Source organism: Carcharodon carcharias, chromosome 6, assembly GCF_017639515.1.
Source record: "Carcharodon carcharias isolate sCarCar2 chromosome 6, sCarCar2.pri, whole genome shotgun sequence".
Classification (NCBI taxonomy): Eukaryota; Metazoa; Chordata; class Chondrichthyes; order Lamniformes; family Lamnidae; genus Carcharodon; species Carcharodon carcharias.
In genome coordinates this window covers 9,514,402-9,535,150 of record NC_054472.1, presented here as the reverse complement: position 1 = coordinate 9,535,150, position 20,749 = coordinate 9,514,402, and the positions used below count along the sequence as shown (strand labels likewise).

Below are 20,749 nucleotides of genomic sequence, written 5' to 3'. Positions count from 1 at the left end.
GCCCACTGTTCTGGTTCTCTGAAAGTGCTATTCAATTTGTCCAGCATCCCCCTGCCCTTTCCAGCTCTTTTCTCCATTTTCAAGCTGATGTCCAATTTCCTTTGGGCACATTACGTCTGCTGGCCAATGGGCGGAGATACGATGAAGTGATTTGAGGTGAAGATGTTGGAGTTCTACAGAACATGGCGGTTCCCACTTCTTTGTCACCCCCCCACCCCCCACCACCCCCACCCCCCACCCCCCCCCCCCCCCCACCCCCTCAGCAGCAAGCTCACCGCACTGTCGCACGTAATTGGTAACCCACTGGAGATAATGGTTGGAAAAAGCAGGAGCCCCAAATCAGAGATGCACTGACCACTCTGTCAGCTTCGCCAATCTGTGCTCCCATGGGAATAAGACTCTGGTCCAGGGTTTGTCATGGAATCTGGCGGATTCAGTGTCAGCATTAAGCATAACAACATCAGATATAACTAGGTTCATCTGCTCCTTTGTAACAACCGGCTTGATCTCAACCCTCAGCAGCGTTACTCCCCCGCCCATCACTGGAAATACCCTGGGAAATACTCTAGCATCAAAAGCAGCCCTGTTGAGAGGCACAAATCCCACACCGCCAACTCAACGCTAAAGATCCAAACCACACCGATATTTTGGCACAATGGTCAACAGATCACTAGATAGCGGAGAGCACCACAGAAAAGCCTCATCCTTTTCCCACACAACATCCACCTGTGCACTATTTCTGGCTGGGTTCATCCCCTCTTTAGCTCATGTGTGATGAGACAAATTGCACGACCCTAATTACCACCTCAAATTACATAGAATGTACAACACAGAAACTGACTATTTGGCCAAACTGATCTGTGCCAGTGTTATGCTCCACATGAGCCTTCTCTGACCCCTCTTCATCTAAATTTATCCCCATATCCTTCAAATCCTTTCTCCCTTATGTGTTTACCTGGCTTCCCCTGAAATGCATTGATACTACATTATTTCCTTCAACCACTCCATGTGATAGTGAGAGCCACATCCTTCCCACTCTCTGGGTCAAGGCATTTCTCCTGAATTCCCTAATGAATTTATTAGTGACTGTCTTATATCTATGGCCTCTAGTTTTGGTCTCTCCACAAATGGAAACATCTTTTCTAAGTCTACCCTATCAAACCCCTTCATAATTTTAAAGATCTCCATCAGGTCACCCCTCAGCTTTCTCTTTTCTAGAGAAAAGAGCCCCAGCCTGTTCAGCCTTTCCTGATGGGTATAACCTCTCAGGATTTAGGCCAACATAGGTTATCCTCTTGTACTTCCGAGAACCTGTGCCCAACACTGCAGGGAAAGGCCAAGAAATTATCCACCATTCCTCTTGGCTGATGAGGTCAGTTAACCAAGTGCAGGTCAAAAGTCGAGCTCTTGAGACTTCCCCTGGTGCGAATCTTAGTATTTCTATGGGTATTTTCTTATAGAGATGTCTCAAAGAGCTCTGTGGGGGGTGTTGAGGGCGGAAGAGAAAATAACAGTAGTCAATTGATCTTCTCAACTTTTCTTTATTCATTCATAGGATGTGGGAGTCACTGGCAAGATGAGCATTTATTGCCCATCCCTCATTGCCCTTCAGAAGGTGGTGGTGAGCCGCCTTCTTGAATACAACTGAGTGGCTTGCTAGGCCATTTCAGAGGGCAATTAAGAGTTAACCACATTGCTGTGGGTCTGGAGCCACATACAGATCAAACTAGGTAAGGACTGTAAACTTCCCTCCCTGAAGGACATTAGTGAACCAGATGGGTTATGATAACAACCCAGTAGTTACATGGCCACCATTTCTAATGCTAGCTTTTTAATTCCAGATTTATTTAATGAACAGAATTTAAATTCCCCTAGCTGCCGCACCCTATAACTCTGCAACCAGGTTTTATTCTGTGCCGAGGTGACAGCATTTACAATCAGATTAAAAATATTTGGGAACCTGGGCACAAAAAATATTTGCAGCTCCTCCGCACCACTCCCCCATCCATTAAAACACAATCATGTAGTAAAGTGCTAGAAGGAGTCATTGGCTATAACACGTTCACACTCTACATTATTTACAAAGCAAATCATATCGTTACACACAATGCTCCAAACAAAACCGACCCAGAGGTTGTACGTGTTTTTTCTGGTATTGCAGGTACCAGGAGGCCCCAATCATTGGTTGGGTCCACTGACCGTAAATCAACAAAAAGGCTAAATCACTCCAAACTGCACCAGATCAGAAAGGAAAGCTAAGGGCCAGGATTTTACAGTCGGTGTGCGAGGGCAGGCCCGACACGCCGGCGCGTAAAGTGACACGCGATGACGTTGGGCGTGTATCCCCACATCATCGTGCTGTCTCGCGATGTTTCGTTCGGCCGGCGCGTGCAGGAGTCGGCTGCGCGCCCGCCAATAACTGATAGGCCTATTAAGGCCATTGATGAATTAACTAATGTCATTGTTGACGCTGCCCGTCCAGCTTTACGGTGGGGGGGGGGGGCAGGCGAAAAGGCCAAGGCAGCCTTCGCGTTTTTCAGGAAACCTCATCCACGGGCGGGATGAGGTTTCCTAAAATTAAAGTTAAAAATTTTCTAAAATATAAAAAACATGTCCCATCTCAGTCGCATGAGGGGACATGTTCCATTGAATTTTCAATCCACTTATTTATGTTTTTCAAAAGCTTTTCAATCTCCGAGGCAGCTCATGCCTCAGGGAGACTGAAGCCCTCTTTCGCGCGCGTGCACGCTAGAGCGCTGGCCCCGACTCTCCCTCCTCCCCCTGCCTACACAGGTAGTGCTGAGTACTACCGCTCAAGTGTAATGCCGGACGGGCCTTAATTGGCCTGCCCACGTAAAATGGCTGCGCGGAGCCGATCGTCCACTCCCACTGAGCCCGCTCGACGCGGGAAAAATTCAGGCCAAGGTCAAAGAAGGAAGACAATTTACATGTCGGATTTAAGCTTCTTGCAAAGGATAATGGATATATAATGTAACACAAGAATATGGTCCTGAGCCTATTTCTGACTGGCTCAGAGAATAACAACTTGCTTTCATAAAGTGCCTTTAACATAGTAACATGTTCCAAGGTGTCTCACAGGTGCAATTATCAAAAAAAAATTCGACTCCAAGCCATACAAGGAGATAATGGGGCAGATGGTCAAAAAGGTAGGTTTAAGAAGCATCTTAAAGGGGGAAAGAGGCGGAGAGGTTTAGGGAGGGGATTCCAGAACTTAGGACCGAGGCAGCTGAAGGTACGGGGTGGAAATCAGGGATACGCAAGAGGACAGAATTGGAGGAACACAGAAGATCTTGGCGGATTGCAGGATGAGAATTTTAAAAGAGAGGCATTGCTTAACCGTACAGCAGCAACCATCAGCTGGATTGGTCAGGTCAAGTCAAGTCAAAAGGCTTAGTAAAAGTAAGCGGACTGTTCCACATTACTGCCTTGAAGAAATCCTCCATATACTAGTTCAAGGAGTGGTCTCTTGAATGAGTAGAATTGGGTTGTAACTTTACCAGGCATGTTTTGAAATGAATTTGCTAACATCTGTTCATTAAAGGTCCTTGTCTAGAGAAGATATTTTTGAACATGGTCATCAAACACCATTATTTGAACGCCGTGAGGAAGAAACTGCAGTAGCCACAATTTTCCGAGGCAAGCCGAACTTAAGCACAATCTTAGGCAATGGTTCAGAAGTGCACAGCGTGCCAAAAAAAGGTTACCGTCAGTCTATCAGCCTTAAGTGAGAGGAGATCAGGATCATAGAAACTACAAGTTATTAAATAGCTCTGTGTTAGGAAGTGCACTTCCATCCAATAAACCTCCATAATGTGAGCCCCAACATCAAGATGCAGTACAGGTTCTAGCATTCCTCCATTAGACGAGAAGAAAACTACCAAGCAGAATCAACTGGTTCTGACCCTCCGCCTCTGGTATCCCCCAGCAGTTGGGTACAGTATAGAAAGAAGAGATTTGCATTTCTATAGCACCTTTCACAACCACCGGACACTTCAAAGCGCTCTGTAATCAATGCAGTGCTTCTGAAGTGTAGCCACTGTTATAAATGCAGGAAACAGGACAGCCAATTTGCACACTGTAAGCTCCCACAAATAGCATGACCAGACATTCTGTTTTTGTTATGCCAAATGAGAGATAAATATTAGCCAGGACACTGGGGAGAACTCTTCTGCTCTTCTTCAAAGTTTCATGGAATCTTTTATGTCTCCCTGAGGGGGCAGGCAGGGCCCCAGCTTAACGTCGCATCTGGAAAGCCATACATCTGACAGTGTAGCACTCCCTTGGTTCTGCACTGGAGTAATTTTTTTGTATTCCAGTCCTGGAGTGGGACTTAGAACCTACAACCTTCTGACTCAGAGGCAAGCATGCTACCCACTGAGGCACAGCTGACGCTCAAGACAAGTAGGAGCCTATAAATTGTCAGTTGGAGAGATAAGCACCAAGTCCAGCTTTACTGAACAGGAACTGCACCAATAATGCAGAACTGGCTCACTGCAGCAAAAGACTTCCATTTACACTCAAATGTTGCATACTCAGAAACTCAGTGTTTTGTCAACAGATAAGAAAGGCTACCTTTTGGACCAGTCATTTCAAAACACTCAATGGCAACGTATATCAGCAAAGTTTTTAAGAATTGTGAATTATAGCGGTTCCTGGTTGGACTTATTCACATATACACAGGGTTGAAGGCATTGCGCAATACATTTTGGGGAAAGGGAAAACAGGTCAGGGTGTTTTTAAATCGACATCATGCCTCAGTTGTTTGAAAGTTAGCAGAGGCTTTCCATCTCCACTGTCTGCAGGTCAACTTTGCACAACTTCCGGTGGATCACCCTTCTGTTCACTCCTCTGGAAAAGCTGCGGAGGCTGGGGGTCAATTAAAAATTTCAAGACTGAGATGGGTATAATTTCATCAGGCATGGATATCAAGGGTTATGGAACCCAGGCAGATAAGTGGAGTTATGATTCAGACCAGCCATGACCTAATTGAATGGCAGAACAGACTCAAGGGGCCATATGGCCTCCTCCCATTCCCACTACTGGCTGTTTGATAGAGTGTGCATTTTCCATTGGCAGCTGACTCAGTTGGACATTTTGTAAAAAAAACTTCTGCCTGTATCGTCCTTCGAATAGATTAAATATTAACATACTGATCCATTATGATAATGGACACGATCTACTAAACACTATACCACCAATGACGGGAGCTTACCTTTTCTAGTGTAATACTGCAAATTATATTCATTCTCTATAACATTTTGCTAAGTGTTTTGCATTTCAAGGGTAGCAGTGGACAAACTCTACACTCCTGCAGAACATGGCTGGACTGACACTTCAGTGCCCGGACTGAGGGCGTGCTGCAGTGTCATTCAGGTGGGACATCAAACCCAGCTCCGTCTGTCCTCTCGGTAAAAGACCCCTAGGCACTATTTCAAAGAAGAGCGGGGGAGTTCTCCCCAATGTCCTGCTCAACATTTATCCCTCAAACATCAGCATTAAAAACAGGTTATCTGGTAATCATCACACTGCTGCTTGTGGGAGCTTCCTGTGTGCAAAATAGCTGTCATATTACAACAGTAACCACACTTCAAAAGTACTCCATTGGCTGTAAAGTGCTTTGCGATGTCCCAAGTTGTGACAGGCTCTACCATAAATGCACATTTTTTTTTCTAAACATTGATTAAGTTGTTAGTTTTATCCCTGGTAAGTGCACAATATAGATTAAGGTACAAAAACAGAAAGATTGCATAAAATAAGCCCACATAATATTACAATTCATAATTCAATTTCTGTGTCCTAATCAGTATATACAAATCAACAAAAAATGCGCTTTGGCTCACACTTCTTAGAATTTATTATATCCTTAAGTTGTCAGGACAGCACTAAGTTCAACTGTTCAAGGTGTTAAAAGCAGGTGTCACTTTCTCCACTATCAAATTACGAAGCAATTTCATCACGAAATCATCTATTTCTACGAGAAGCCAATTAAATTGTGCCATGGAAGATTAAGGGCACTGCATTAACTTACAGTAGTCTGGTTCAACAGCAGAATAATAATACTATTAAAAATATATACTGAATGTTCCAAATCTTGGGGGTCAACTTTTATTCGGAATAGATTTCAAATACAGTGTAACGTTTCTTACCGTGAACTTACCCCCACTATCAATTTAATCATAGACTGTCACTCTGATGGCTTTATTTGTTAAGGGATAGCACATTTCCATCTAAGAATCAGCTAGGCTTTTATATCACCATTAGACAATTCATAATTCTGAGCAGCAAAATGAATGCACAAATTACATTCTTCAACCTTTTACTCCCACTAAATCTTTCCTTTTTCCACTTTGCTGAGCTTGAATATTTTATTCCTCCATCAAATATGCATCCCATTAATTAAGTTAAATTACTTCTGACTGCCAAATATTCGCTGTCGATGACTGTCAACAGAAAATACATGGCTGTGAACTTCTAATGACACAGCCTCGGTTAAACATGAGTTACAACCTTCAAGCATGCATCTACAGGCAAATTATCAGTCTCCTGTTTAAAACGAGACTAAATTAAATGCTGGTTTCTTTCCTTTTGCTTTTAACAACTATACAATAGATGACACGCTTACTTGACAAAGCAAGTGCTGCAATTTTAATTATATGCCTTTTTCTCATCTTTTAATTGCTGTTGTTAATCAGTCATTAACTTCATCTCCTGAAAAACTGCAAGTACAAGATTCACGAATCTTCTCAAAACATTTTTTCATAACCAACGTGTAATTTCCACTATTTTAATAATGTCATTTTCAAAACATGGAATTTTAGATCTGTCCTTTAAAGATGACAGTCCAGACATTTTTAATCATAACTTCCACAGTTTGTCTTCCTCCAGCCACAGCAGAAATTATAAAATAATTTTTTTTTAAAAAGTAGATAAAGACAATGAATTAATTTTTCAAAGGTAAGCTATCTAAACTTCCAATTAAAAACTGCGTGAGAATATTAAGTCTTCACACAAGCATGTAATAGCATGATGTCCCTTAGCATCTCAAGCTGCAGTAAACTGTACTGACAACACACATGACAAAAACCAAAAGGTAAAGATGACCTATTATCCAGACATTTATGCCTCCAGATTTTAATCTTAATTACCACACAATATCTGGATGTTGTTTGAAGATAAAGCTGATGCAAAAATATAGATCCCTGCATAATTCCCCCAAACTGAAAAACAAAATCATTCTGATCAGGTACGGATTTCGGCTATATTTTATTAAATAATAATTCCTTCTGAAGCAACGTTACAGGTCCAATTCAACACTCATTAATTAGCATCTTTGAATCCTGATCCCTATTCACAAGAGTGCCTATACCGGAGGAATCCCAATCAGCTAACTCTTGTATGTATCAATCCTGATTGAGTGTAGGTATATTGAACAGTAAAGTATTAGCACCTCCTATGTGGTTAATGCTTTGTTTGAACTGAAAGATCTTCAAATCAGTTTGGTAAGCAGAAGTGAAATATATTTTTTATATAACTCAACTACGAAAACGGTTTCAGTTTTCATGACTGACTTACAACAATCTGAAGTTTCGCCTTTTCTTCAGTTTTATTTTAAAAAAGGCTGGTCCTTAGACATCGAATAATTCTAGAATGTTCACAGAATTGCACGATAAATAACCGCACGTTTTGTACTGAAACACTACTTCCTTAAAAGAACATATGGTTAACGGGTTAATTCTTCATCCACCAATGTTTCAATAAAGCTGTATTTAGTAAAGTTGCAGACTTACTAAAGTTTCTTCAGTTTTGATTGATCCCAAAATTATTGAGTTCTTCCAAATTACATGTTTTCTAGCCATTAGAAATCCATTCATCTTGATGTGTTAATATACCCTTGATGCTTTTGCAAGACTCGTGTTGCTGCCAAAACATCACTTGCAAAAGTTGCACTGACATTGTGGTGGTGGTGGTGATGTTGAGGAGGGGGTTGGGGGGAGGAGGGGGGGGTAAAGAGTGTGGGGGGAACCGTAATTTAAATTATATTCGTACAGAATGAAGTGCAATTATATTTTCATAAAACTGAACAACCTCTCGTTTATATAATTGAGCTCCCTTATGATCAAACAAGGAAAGGTATAGGATGTTAACTCACCTAAAAAGAAGCCATCCAGATACACACAGCTCCAAACAATCACCTACCTACCTGATGCAAACACCAAGCTTCCTTGTGTTCACTGTAAATGCACTCAATCAATCCAGCCATGAAACACCATGACATATTATAATATGAATTCGTACATCTTCAAAAAAAATTCTGGCTTTTTTTTGCAGGAGGCAATTATTTTGAGGAACTCTTTCAAAATAATATAAAAAAATAAATAAAAACTGAGCGAGGTCGTGCAGCTTTGAATGTGCTCTATCATAACATAAATTGGGTTAAATTATAGGGAAATTAATTGAAAATGGTTTGCCATTTTGAAGTTCTATGATAATCAGATTATGATATAAAATGATGTGATAATAAGCATGTTTCACTGTATAACACAAATGCAGCAGTCTGGGAAAATTTAAATTTGATTATACCTTATCAAGACTCAGTCATCTGATTGAGGACACCTGGCAACCAATTTTCAAATCGAGGGGCAGTGAGAGCAGGCTGGAAACATCGCTACACAATTAATAACAGCAGCAGCCCCATCAGAGGGCATTAAAAAGAGTTGACCGTTCCAGTTCCAAAATGTTACAAAGTCCGGTTTTACTTTTCCCTCCCCATTACAATTTGCAGCTTGGACTCCCAAGCTAACTTGCAAGAGAATGCAAGCTAATGATAATCCTGCCTTTTAAAGAGCATAATTGTGACTTTCTTTCAAAATGATCATTTTTATCAAGTAGAATACTGCTATGATACTGGGCTATAATGCCAGGGAAAGGGCTCAGACCCTTATAAGTGTGTGTTGCATTACCTGATTTCTGCCCATCGGTTTGAGCACTACAATGGGCACGGGGCAAAAGGGGCAGAAGATTTTTCTTTAAGATCATCAGAGCTTCTGCTCCTGATGCCCATTTTATGATTCATAATGTAATCAGATGAGGAAAAGATCAGGCTCAAGTTTGTTCATCAATAAGGGTTTATCTGCTGAGATTCATTCATGAGTGAGAGATCAGAAGGCTATTCGTGAAGCCATGTCACAACATGAGTCACTACTTTTTGAAAAGGAGGGAAGGATATTATAAATTCAAACAACAATTTTAAAGAAAGTTACATATTTATGTAGAATAGAGAGCATCTGTTTAGTTAGAAGGATTTGATCTATTAACCTTCAATCAGCAAGATCAGTTTTGGCATTAAACAAAGCAAAATACCATAGATGCTTGAAATCTGAAGTTGTCAACTGTGGCTAAGTGGGTAGCACTCTTGCCTCTGATTCAGAAGGTTGCAGGTTCAAGGCCCACTCCAGATACTTGAAGACATAATCCAGGCTGCCACTCCCAGTGCATTACTGAGTAAGCGCTGTGCTGTCCTTTGGAAGAGATGTTAGATCAAGGTCTCATCTTCCCTCTCAGCTAGACGTAAAAGATCCCATGGCCCTATTATTTTTAAGAAAAACAGGGATGTTCTCCACAGTGTCCTAACCAATATTTATCTCTCAGCCAACAATACTGAAACAGATGATCGAGTCATTAGCACATTGTTGTTTGTGGGAGCTTGCTGTGTGTAAATTGGCTTCCCTGTTTTCCTACATTTCAACAGTGACAACACTTCAGAAGTACTCTATTAGCTGTAAAGTGCTTGGATTGTCCTGAGGTTGTGAAAGGCACTATAAAAAATACAAGTTCTGTCTTTGCTTCAAGATGGAACATTTACAATAACAGAGTGTGGTGGGTCTTGAATTCATATCCACAATTCAGGGCCAATTTGGGGTGGGGGGGGATAAAATCTGGGAAATTCCTCTCTGCCTAGGTGATCAAAACTAGTTCTAACCGAGTTCACCACCTCATATAGATTTTGATGGGGTTAAGTAGAGGCTAAGCACTTTGTCACAAAGATGCCACTTCAAAGAGCCATTGGCCTGGCAGCAGTTTGTCCATCTGAGGAGCAATTGTTATCCAGCCAGTGAAATTTAGCTAATGGAGAGAAAAACAAAGGGAGTAATAAAAAAATACTAGGATCTGAACTGCACGCCTCCCTGCCAGCCAGCTTTTAGATGGTTGGGGGGGGGGGGGGGGGGGGGGCTTGAAATTGAAGGAATGGAATTCCCTCCAGGTTCCCACCCGCCCTGACCTCGCAGCGATTTTACACTGGGGTGGACAAGGCCTCAGACAGGACCCTTGCCCTTGCCCCAGTTGAGGCCCTTAAGTGGCCAATTATTGACTACTTAAGGGCCATTTCTTGCCCAGCCTTAATGTTTAGGCTGGCGGGAGATTTACCTGGCGTAAGGGAGGCCTGAAAATGAACGGGCTTAGAGCTCAGGCAGGAAAGTGGGTTGGGGGAGCGGCTACTTCCGAAGCCCCCTTCTGACTTCAGCCGTTCCCCACCCCCACCCCTTAAGGTCTGTTGGCCGGTGAACCTCCCTTTCCCGCACCTCTCCCCCCACGCCCCCCCAGCCTCTCTCCGGACACCCCGATTGCCCCCTTTGTGCCCCTCTAGGCCTTCCCCTTCCCTACCCTCCCCATCACGGAGCCCCTTAAACTTACCTTGCCCTCCAGTCCCAGGGCTTAGGCTCCGCCATCTTCTTGAAGTTCACCTTTAGTCCACTGCAAATCTTGTTGCTGCAGTGACTGGAGAGCTTGCGGCCAGTCAGATTGGTCAGCAGCTCTCTACGGTGGGAGTTCTTCCCAAGCGAGGGGCAGACGTCCTGCCTGCAGCCCACTGAAGCTCATTCAAGTGTGAAATGGATGCGGGGCAGACAGGGACTGTTCAGGTGGCCAGAAGGGAAACCCCTCCATCTGAAAAATTCAGTCCTATATATTCTTTAAGCCTATTAATATGCTTGGGTGCTTAGCATGCTAGCTGTGTGCTCCTATTCAGGATTTACCAGGAGCTGAATTCTCCACCTAAGCTCTGCTATTAGGGGCAAACACACCATGCAAGAAAGGCAATTGCCCACAAAGAGTAGGAAGATCCTAAGCCACAGTCGAAGCTCCCAACAGAAACAGCTCAAGAAACAACACGGGCTAAAGCGGCAAGTCAGCTTTCAGCCCTAGGCCAGTAACTGATGTACAGTGTGGGCATCTGAAGGAAGGGAGATACCATTTTAAAAGTATTATTTCTCAAAGAGCTTGGAAAATAAAACTGTTAATCCTAATCCGTTACAAAACCAAAAATCAGCATTTTAAAATTACACTTCAACGCTCTCCAATTTGTGTGACACAGACACAGCAACCAAAATATTGTGCAGGACATTTAAACCAGTGTTATTTATTTACAGATTGAAAGATGATGCTAGAAGTGGGTTGCAAACCTGCATTTATTCCCAGATGTTCAACAATCCTCTTCTCAAAAAGAGGAAGCTGAGGGGTGACCTGATAGTAGTCTTTAAGAGTATGAAGAGGTTTGATAGGGTAGATGTACCTGTGGGGCAAGATGCCAAAACCAGTGGGTTATAACCAAAAGGTAGTTCCTAATAAACCCAATAAAGATTTCAGGACAAACATCTTTACCCAAAGTGTGGTGAGAATATGGAACTTGCTACCACAAGAAGTGGTTGAGGTGAATAGTCTAGATTTATCTAAGGGGAAGCTGGACAAACACAAGAAGGAGAAAGGAATGGAAGGATATGGTGGAGGTTCATGTAAAGCACAAATGCTAGCATAGTTGAGCTGAATGGTCTATTTATGTGCTCCAACTTCTATGTAATGCTGAATCTAGTTGTATCGATGAATTTTGCCATACAGTGATTACTGACATTCCCAAAGTTACCATAACCCACTCTCACTGGCATTTACATGGTTTGAGCCCTGACCTGTTTAACCTCCCTCAGGAAAACCCAGAGGTGCAGACTCCAGGTGTTCCTTTTGACCCAAATCAGAGCCTCACATAGCACATCTGATCCCTCACCATGGCCCCTTTCCAACCACTCCAGAACGTTGCTCGCTTAGCTTCCTGCTTAGTGTGCGAGCTGTGTGCTCCCATTCAGGATTTACCAGGAGCTAAATTCTCCATCTGAACCCTGCCATTACGGGCAAACACACCACACAAGAAAGGCAAAATCTCTGCTGCCAAAATACTCAACTATGCACATATCCATTCAAGGATATATTTCTGCAATGCCCTCCTCTGTGGCCATCTCAACTTCACCATTTCCAAAAGTCAAATAATCCTTAACCCTCTGCCCCAGGTCGACATCAGCATAAGGAAGGTCTCGTTTATTTGCCAAATTCCATTATTCTGTGGATCAATTTCAAGATCCTTGGTCTTGTCCTCAGATCTGTTCTGGCCCATGCTTTATTACAGCCTTAATATTTACCAATCCCAGCCTGCAACCTTAACTTTAAGTTTGACCCCATTCCAAACTTCACATGATATGCCTTGCGATTCTCCATTAGGTCTTATTGAATAGCAGAGCAGGCTTGGGGGCTGAATAGCCTACTCCTGCTCTTATTTTTTATGTCCTTATTTTGGGTCATTCTGTCAACTACCTCATCTCTCTCTCCATCCAAAAGTCCCTCAAGACCTTCAACAATGACTCTGGTCATCCAAATCTCAATTGCTGCACAGTTCCACCATTTTCCTCTTATTCAAATATCCTTGTGTCTAAGCTGCTGTTGAAATATCTGAGCTTCCTATGGGATTCACAATCTTACCTGGTTATGCTCCAGCTTAATCATAAATACCGGTCAAGCCTCCAAGGTTAGCCCAATAAAGTTTAAAGCACCGCAAGTAGGTGCAAGTCATGCTGCTGACTACACCTCACAATGGAATTCATGATATCAGATGTATCTTGGATGTCTGGGAGTTACACATCCCAGGCAGTAATATGTTGATAGCACAAGCATGAATTGCACGTGTGCTCATAGCATCAGCAAGAGTCAAAAGTGAGTTTATAAACTTCCCAGGTAGCCCAAAGGACAGTCTGGACAATTTCAAAATGCAGCTTTGCACAAAAGTGGAGTTGCAGCAAACCCAGTATAAAGTCCAAGTGTAGAAAACTAACAACTGGAAATGGCTTCAACAGCGTAATTTACAACTTCTCTCTCTCCCTTGTTTTCTTTTTGTTTTGTCCTCTCTTCACCGACCTTTCCGGTCTTATAACTACATTCCCACAGCAAATTAGTGGTCAGGCAAAGTGTTTGCATGATTCAATAAATGCTGCTCATCAGGCCAGTCAGAAATTGGATGAGAATAGCTTAATGTGGGTTCCCCTCATTGGGGAAATGATGACTTCTGCTTTCCCCCTCCAGTTGATGACATTCTGAGATTGGGAACACACCATGAAGAGGAGATCACCAGCCACTGCTAAAAGCAGTAAAACAGGTTATCTGATCATTATCACATTGCTATTTGTGGGAGCTTACTGTGCACAAATTAGCTGCCATGCTTCCTGCATTACACTACTTATTACACTTCGAAAAGTAGCCATTGGCTGTAGGGTGCTCTGGGACACCCCGAGGTCATGGAAGGTGTTATGTAAATTTAATATTTAATGCATTAAATGCTTTACTTGATGTTTGTCAAATATCCCAAAGATAGTATTGATTAAGAATTTTCAGTTTTGGCCCTTTATGCAAAACAGCGAAAACGCTGTTGAGGTTGGACACCAAGTGAAAATTTCAAGACTAAGATTGAGAGCTTTTTGTTAGGCAAGGGTATTAAGGGTTACGCGATTGTGGCAGATAGACAGAATTAAGATGTAGACCAGCCATTATCAAACTAAACAGGCTCGAAGGGCTGAATGGCCCACTGCCATTCGTAATATGGAGAGGGCATTCAAAAGGCAAAAGAAACCCAAACAAGGAGTTATTCCGCAAATATCATACCTTCCAACCTGAAGTGCTATTAACACAGGCCAGCTGAATTGGAATATCGCTCTATGTCAGACTGCACAACTATTTAATGCCTCTGCCTCCAAGTTATTATTCAGTGCACAAGATTTTCTTTTTGAACTTCTGGCTGTTTAGCTCTGTGCTATCTTGCTACAAAAACAATGCACAGTAATCTGGTACTAAAACTTTGATGCAAATGAATTATGCCCTTTGGGACTGCCCACTTCATGAAAATCTCTGTGTTGGAACAGTTCACCAGAAATAAGTGACTTAAACCATTGAAGATTTAAATAATGCGACGCATTTCATGCCCAGCCTGGTGCCAGATTCCAATGAAGTTGTTAATGCATGTAATGATTAAGTGTAACTCAAATACTAACTGTGTTGTTGAAAACATGACAGGCAATAATTTGGTCTATTATATTCTACCATTTAATTGCCTAGTTCAGACATTCTTTGACACATTATGAAGCAATGATTTACAATTATTCAAGCTGCAAAGGTCAGAAAGTGACATTATAATCATCTTCAAAGAGATCCCCTCACATCCTCTAAACAAGGTAATGCAACTAACAACAATTTTACTGCAATTGTAACTGTTTACAGCTGTATTTTATCTACAGTATAACAGTCATATGTAGGAGAGAGAAAAATATACATTAGCCTGCCTCCATCAACTCAGGTACATTACCTGTCTTTAGGAAAAGTAATTAAAGTACATTTCATGCATATATTCAACACTATTAACAATTAAAATAAAAAGCCGTATTTATGCCACAAATTTTCTTCAGCGCAATTTATTTTAAATATAGCTGTTCCATTCTACTAATGAAATATCAACCGCTGCAGCAAAGCAAAGGCTCCAAACTGGATTGCTGTTTTTGGCTACAGAGCTAATGTTGCTGAAAGATCACTTTACCCTTTAAAATATAATCCAGAAAAAATTATGGTAATGAAGAAATGCAGCATGAGCTGCTTATGTTGAGGAACTAATGGGTCCACCGAGCATTTCCTAAATTATTTAGTCATTGATGATAATGAATTGACATTGTCATGGTGTTAATGTAAAATGTTGCATCATTTTAACCATCAAGCTGATATTAGTACTTAATTTGCATATTCACTTAATTAATGTTAAAGCTTAACAAATACTGAAGGGGTCAATTCTCCAAGCATCGTAATATCGCCTGTTCCTTTGGTCTCTGCCACCATGTGCCCCCACCCCAACCCCCACCCTTGCTGACCAGATTAAGCATCAATGTTTTCCATCATAACCAGCTCGACCCAACACTACAATTATTAATCCTTACAAGCCAGAACTTGTACACTGGAAACCATTTTCAAGATTTACCAGGGCATTTTCTCCTCAGTATTTAACACACTTAATAATTGTGCCTAATGCAAGACAGGCCAACAGGAAACGCAGGCTACAGAGTCAGAGGCTACGTCAGAATAGGTAAGCATTGTACATTTTAAGCAAAATTACTGCAATCAAAGTAAACTGATGCTTTGCTACAAGAATTAGGTGAAATAATTACACTGAACCTTTGTGTGATCAGCTTTCACAGATCTGTCAACTAGAAAAATTAATTCAAACTTTTACACTAGAAAAATCAATAGGACAATGGATAAAAATAGCCAACTCAAGAAACAGTCTCAGAAAATGAGAGAACTTGCCGACTCTGGATAGCGCATGGTAAATGTTTTTAAACAAACAAAATGAATTGTCCTTTCCATTTTCCTTGAACGTACATATGACAGCAGCTGAATTGAATAAGGTTAATTATTCATCAATAGCAGCTTCTTCTCAAGCAGCAATTTATTACTGATGTATTTAATTCAATACCAACAGGTGCTGCTTAATAGTAACAAGTTGATGAATGGCATTTTTTCCCTTCTACCAGGATATCCAAATTAACATACTTTCAATCGCTCCAGCTTCCAAATGGCATTTTGTAACTTCTACTAAACCCAACTCAGATTTTATCTCCACGCACTCTCTCCTGAAGTTTGCTTCAGACTAAACCAGATGTACAATTGCTAAGAAATTAAACACTGACAATAGTTTCCACATCAAGTATCATAAGTTTCCTGGGCCAGTATTTATCCCCCAGCCAACATCCTTAAAACAGATGAGCTCATTATCACATGGCTTTTTGTGGGAGTTTGCTGTGTGTAAATTGGCTGCCACGTTTCCTACATATCAACAGTGACTACACATCATAAACTATAAAGCACTTCAGTACAGCCTGAAGTCATGAAAGGTGCTACAGAAATGCAGTTTATCTTCTTTCTACAAATCCAAATGCTTTACTTTAAATTTACAAACATTGAGGCATTTTTAATGTCCTACATATCTCTCATTTAGCTTTATCTAGGCTGAAAGGATTCAGTGAAATAGTTAATAAACTCATTTTCTTTTGTAAATTGAGAAGAAGACTTATTACCCACCTTTATTACAATCAGCTGAAAAAGAGGCAATTCTAAAGAGACTCTACCATTTGAAGGAGGAGGAAGGGGGTTGTGGAGAAACATGCCACTAAGCAGAAAATAAATCAACAAAATATATTTATAAAAAAAGCTTACACATCTTGACTTTTTTAAATCCATAAAATTGCTCCATTACAGAAGTTTGATGACTAAAATATGATGTTTGTGAGGAATCTGCCACCAATTACTATTGCTTCAGTTGTTACATCACTGCTCAACCATGTAAAGTGTTAAAGCCGTCAAATCACAAGGTAAAATTCATGGCACTAGTCACGTTAACATTGGTCACTAAAATGAAAATACCAACATCATCCGCCACTCTATTTTCTGGATCATAATGTGAAACATTGAATACTGAGAGAAAAACATAGTTACCTTCTCCCACCAACTATTTTTCAGTAATTCTTCCTTAATTGACCAGCAGATCACCAATGATTAAACACAACATTCTTTTAGTTATGCAGTTGCACAGACATAGCTGCTGTCCCTTTTTTGGGAAACTGAGAGTTTCAATTTAGGACTTTGCGTAAAAGAAGGATAAAGTTTGGAAATTTAAAAAAAAACCTGCAACATACTTCAAAACAAAAATATTGCACAAGCTTTATAACTAAAATTGGATTTGGACCACTGATCTCACATATTAAACATTTAACTCTAACAGCAATATGATGGACTCAATGTATTGCACAGAATCACACAAAATTTAAGACTGCTACTTAAGTAACATTGCTGAAAACTCCTATATGATGAGATACCCCCAAAACTGTAGCTTTTGAATTTATAAACTGGCTTTGTTTTCAACCTCCAGGATAAAGGCAAGAGCTGCAGAGCTTTCATGCCCGTTATTAAGATGTCTGCAGATGTGTGCGCTGCCAACAGCTTAGCATGTAAAGCAGCAGGATTAAAATATCGATTCTATATTGATTTCAAATTGCCACCTAGGTCTGAATGACCAAGATGGTAGCTATTAACATGAAGCCTGGCAATCAGAGTATATGTGTGCGAGGAGGATCCTTTTATTAGGTTTGCTTTTCATAGAAGAAATCCTAAACCTGTAATCATCTAAATGGTTAACAGATGTGACACAGACACAAAAATGTGCTTGTTGAACCTACTCACCACTCATTATTCTATTTACAACAGGCAATAAACAGACTCAAAACATTGTTTATAAATAAATCAACTAATTTTAAAACATTCTTTCAGTTGGATTTATCTTGGAAATCTTAACATACTATTTCCACTCCTCCAAGTTCAGTAATTGTTTGATTAGCTGAAAGCAGCTCGATTCAGAAGGAAATAAATGGGTTCAAGACCACATTCTAAATCTTTTAATTAAAATGAAACAAACTTCACCAAGTATACATTACTTCTGGTGTTCCATTTTTGTGAGCAATGGCTCACTTGCCATCACACACAAGGCTGTAAATAATAAAATCAACAATTTTTAAAATTCTATACATTCATAATTTCCACTGCTACCCAAATTAGATGCCGTTTTCTCACCATTTTCCTTAGTCAGATCTTGTGCCTTTAGTTCTGAAACTAGCCCAGTTTCTTACCATTCACCACAGGTAAACCTTTAATCCGAATACTGTTTTACTAGCTTCTACAATAAAATGAGAATTAGTCCCGGTAACTAATATTTAATTCAGCTAATTCAAACTTCACAGGTTGAAATGAAATTTGTGTCAAAAATGTTCACATTCGAGGTTTGCATTAAAACTACTAACTGCCCTTTACAACCATACTGAATGTAATGGAGGAGGGCTCAACATATAGTACTTTTTGTTAAAATGAATAATCCTTGTAATCTATAATAAAAGGTGTGTGTGAAAAGGCAGACAATCTTTTTCACATTTTCTGGCACTGTGGCTTTTTAACCTCTTAGAAAAATGTCATCCTCGGACGTTTCTTTTGGAAACAGAAAGCATTGTTGGAGCACTTACCCACATATGTGACACTTGTACTCGCGAACTCCAAGGTGCCTTTTGACATGATTACGGGCATCTCCTAACTGTGCTGTTGCAAAGTTGCAGAGGGTACAGCGGAAAGGTTTCGATCCTGAATTTTAAGAAAGATACAAAATAAAAAACACCAGCTGGTAAAAATCGTAATAATGGACTACTAAGCACAGTTGGTTTGTACTTTACCTCTTGAAACTCAATTTTAGTTCAGCCCAGATGAATGGGCAAAATTCTTGACTCCGTGTTGTCTTAATTCTCTTCCAAGTGCCTATTAACCCATAGTACAAACACATTTTGCAAAAATTAACAGTGGCTATTGACAGGGCAATTGATGTGGGACGAGAAAAATCTTCTACCTGTTCATTAGTAAGGGGGTCAATCATACTAGCGAGCAAGACAACTCAAAAGGATTCAACTTATAACAGGTTTAGAATTCCTTTCATAGAACTCTCAAAGGATGGAGAAGGAGGTGATCCAAGATTTTAAACTCACAAAGGGAATCTTCTGAGGTAGATGTTGGAGTTTATTTTTGTGCTGAGCCAAGAAGAGTATAAAATCTCAAGCCAAGCATGACAAAAAGTAATTACCTGACCATTAGGACTGCTGGCTTCTGTGAGAGAGTCACAGCTATTGCAGATTTTGTTGAAGCACTCGGATAAGGAATGGAAAGGTTCTTAATTAAAAATAGTAGTGGGGCCACAATCTGGGCCTCAGGGTAAGAGGGGATATATGTGTTATGCATCCTTTATCTGAAGTTAACCATCAAGTTGAGTCCGAGGATGGCCCATTTTCACTGTTGTTTACTTATCTTGGGGTCAGTATAGCCTATTAGGACAACGAAATGCACCTTTAGCCTGCCTCTAATAAGTTACACAGCCTGCCTTGGGAGTCCTAGATACTACTTTAGTAGCCCTTCAGTGAAGAGATTGCTTTTAAATAATCATTCTGTAGTAAGAGATCTCTTGTTCTATCTCCATGTTGTTTCCAATTGCAACCCATGAGAGTCCATTAAGATATCCCATTCCCAGCAGCTCTCACCTTGGCAAGCAAATAAAAAAATTCTAAAATAATTTTTAAAATGTCTTACATTATTTATCATTTTGTAGATGAGCTACATTATAATCCTGCAAGGAGGCATTACAACTATATAAGCAATTGGGATACCTAAGCACCATATGGAGTTTTAATTTAGCGGTGTAGAAGAAACACTTTAACCAGCTGCAGCAAGATATCTACAAAAGTCTCAGTGTAAGTCGCACATTTGCACTAAACTCAATATTTGTGCTAATTGAGATAAATTTTGCACTTTAATTTCTGAATGTAGGTCAGGACTCAGGGGCTGCAACTGGGGAAAAAAACACTGTACACAGGAAAATAAGGGATCCTTTATTGCAGACTGACTATTTTACAAATTAGTACACGACCAAAGGCAGCTTTCTATCCTAATCCCATTTTTATACTGTTCGAAACATAACAACTTAGTGCTTGAAATTAGTAAGATTCAAATTGACGCATTTCTTCCAATTTCTAGATAATGATATTACTTCACAGATTTCCCGATAATTACATTTGCCATGAGCCTTGACTTTCAGTTCCTCAATTGGAAACAAAAAGGTGCATTTACGATGAGGGAAGATTTTGCCTCTGTCATATTTGTAACAAAGTCATAAACCCATCTATCTACCTCATTAGATCTAGACTTGAATACTCTGTAATGCACTCCAGCTGGTCTCCCACATTCCACTTCCGTAGAGTTGAGGTCATCTAAAACTGCTGCTGGACCTTAACTCGCACCAAGTACCATTCACCCATCACCCCTGTGCTTGCTGACCCACATTGGCTCCCAGTCAAGCAACATCATGATTTCAAAATTCTCACTCTTGTTTTCAAATCCCTCCATGACCTCACCCCTCCCCATCTCTGTAGTCTCCTCCAGCCACACAACCCACTGAGATATCTGTGCTCCTCTAATTCTGGCCTCTTTTAGCATCCTAATTTTAATCACTCCATTACTGATAGCCATGCATTCAGCTGCCTTGGTCCCAAACTCTGGGATTACCTCCCTAAACCTCTCCATCTCTCTATCTCACTTGTCTCCTTTAAGACACTCTTTAAAACCTACCTCATTGACCAAGTCTTTGATCATCTGATCTAAAATCTTCTTGTGCGTTTTAATGTCATATTTTGTTTTGTAATGCTCCTGTGAAATACTTTGGGACTTTTTATTATGTTAGAGGCACTTTATAAATATAAAATGTTGCTGTTCACAAAGCACCAGTTTATGGTTTCAT

At 40.5% G+C, this 20,749-nt stretch overlaps 1 protein-coding gene across 2 annotated transcripts in view; it reads right to left on the bottom strand.

The window, feature by feature from the left end:
• Window positions 1–20,749, bottom strand: part of znf407 (zinc finger protein 407) — a 427,383-nt gene that overhangs the window by 355,231 nt on the left and 51,403 nt on the right. For both annotated transcript variants that reach the window (XM_041189572.1, XM_041189573.1), the window contains exon 3: window positions 18,441–18,555. In XM_041189572.1, coding sequence (XP_041045506.1) covers window positions 18,441–18,555 — 115 coding nt within the window. The remainder of the gene's footprint in view (window positions 1–18,440; window positions 18,556–20,749) is intronic.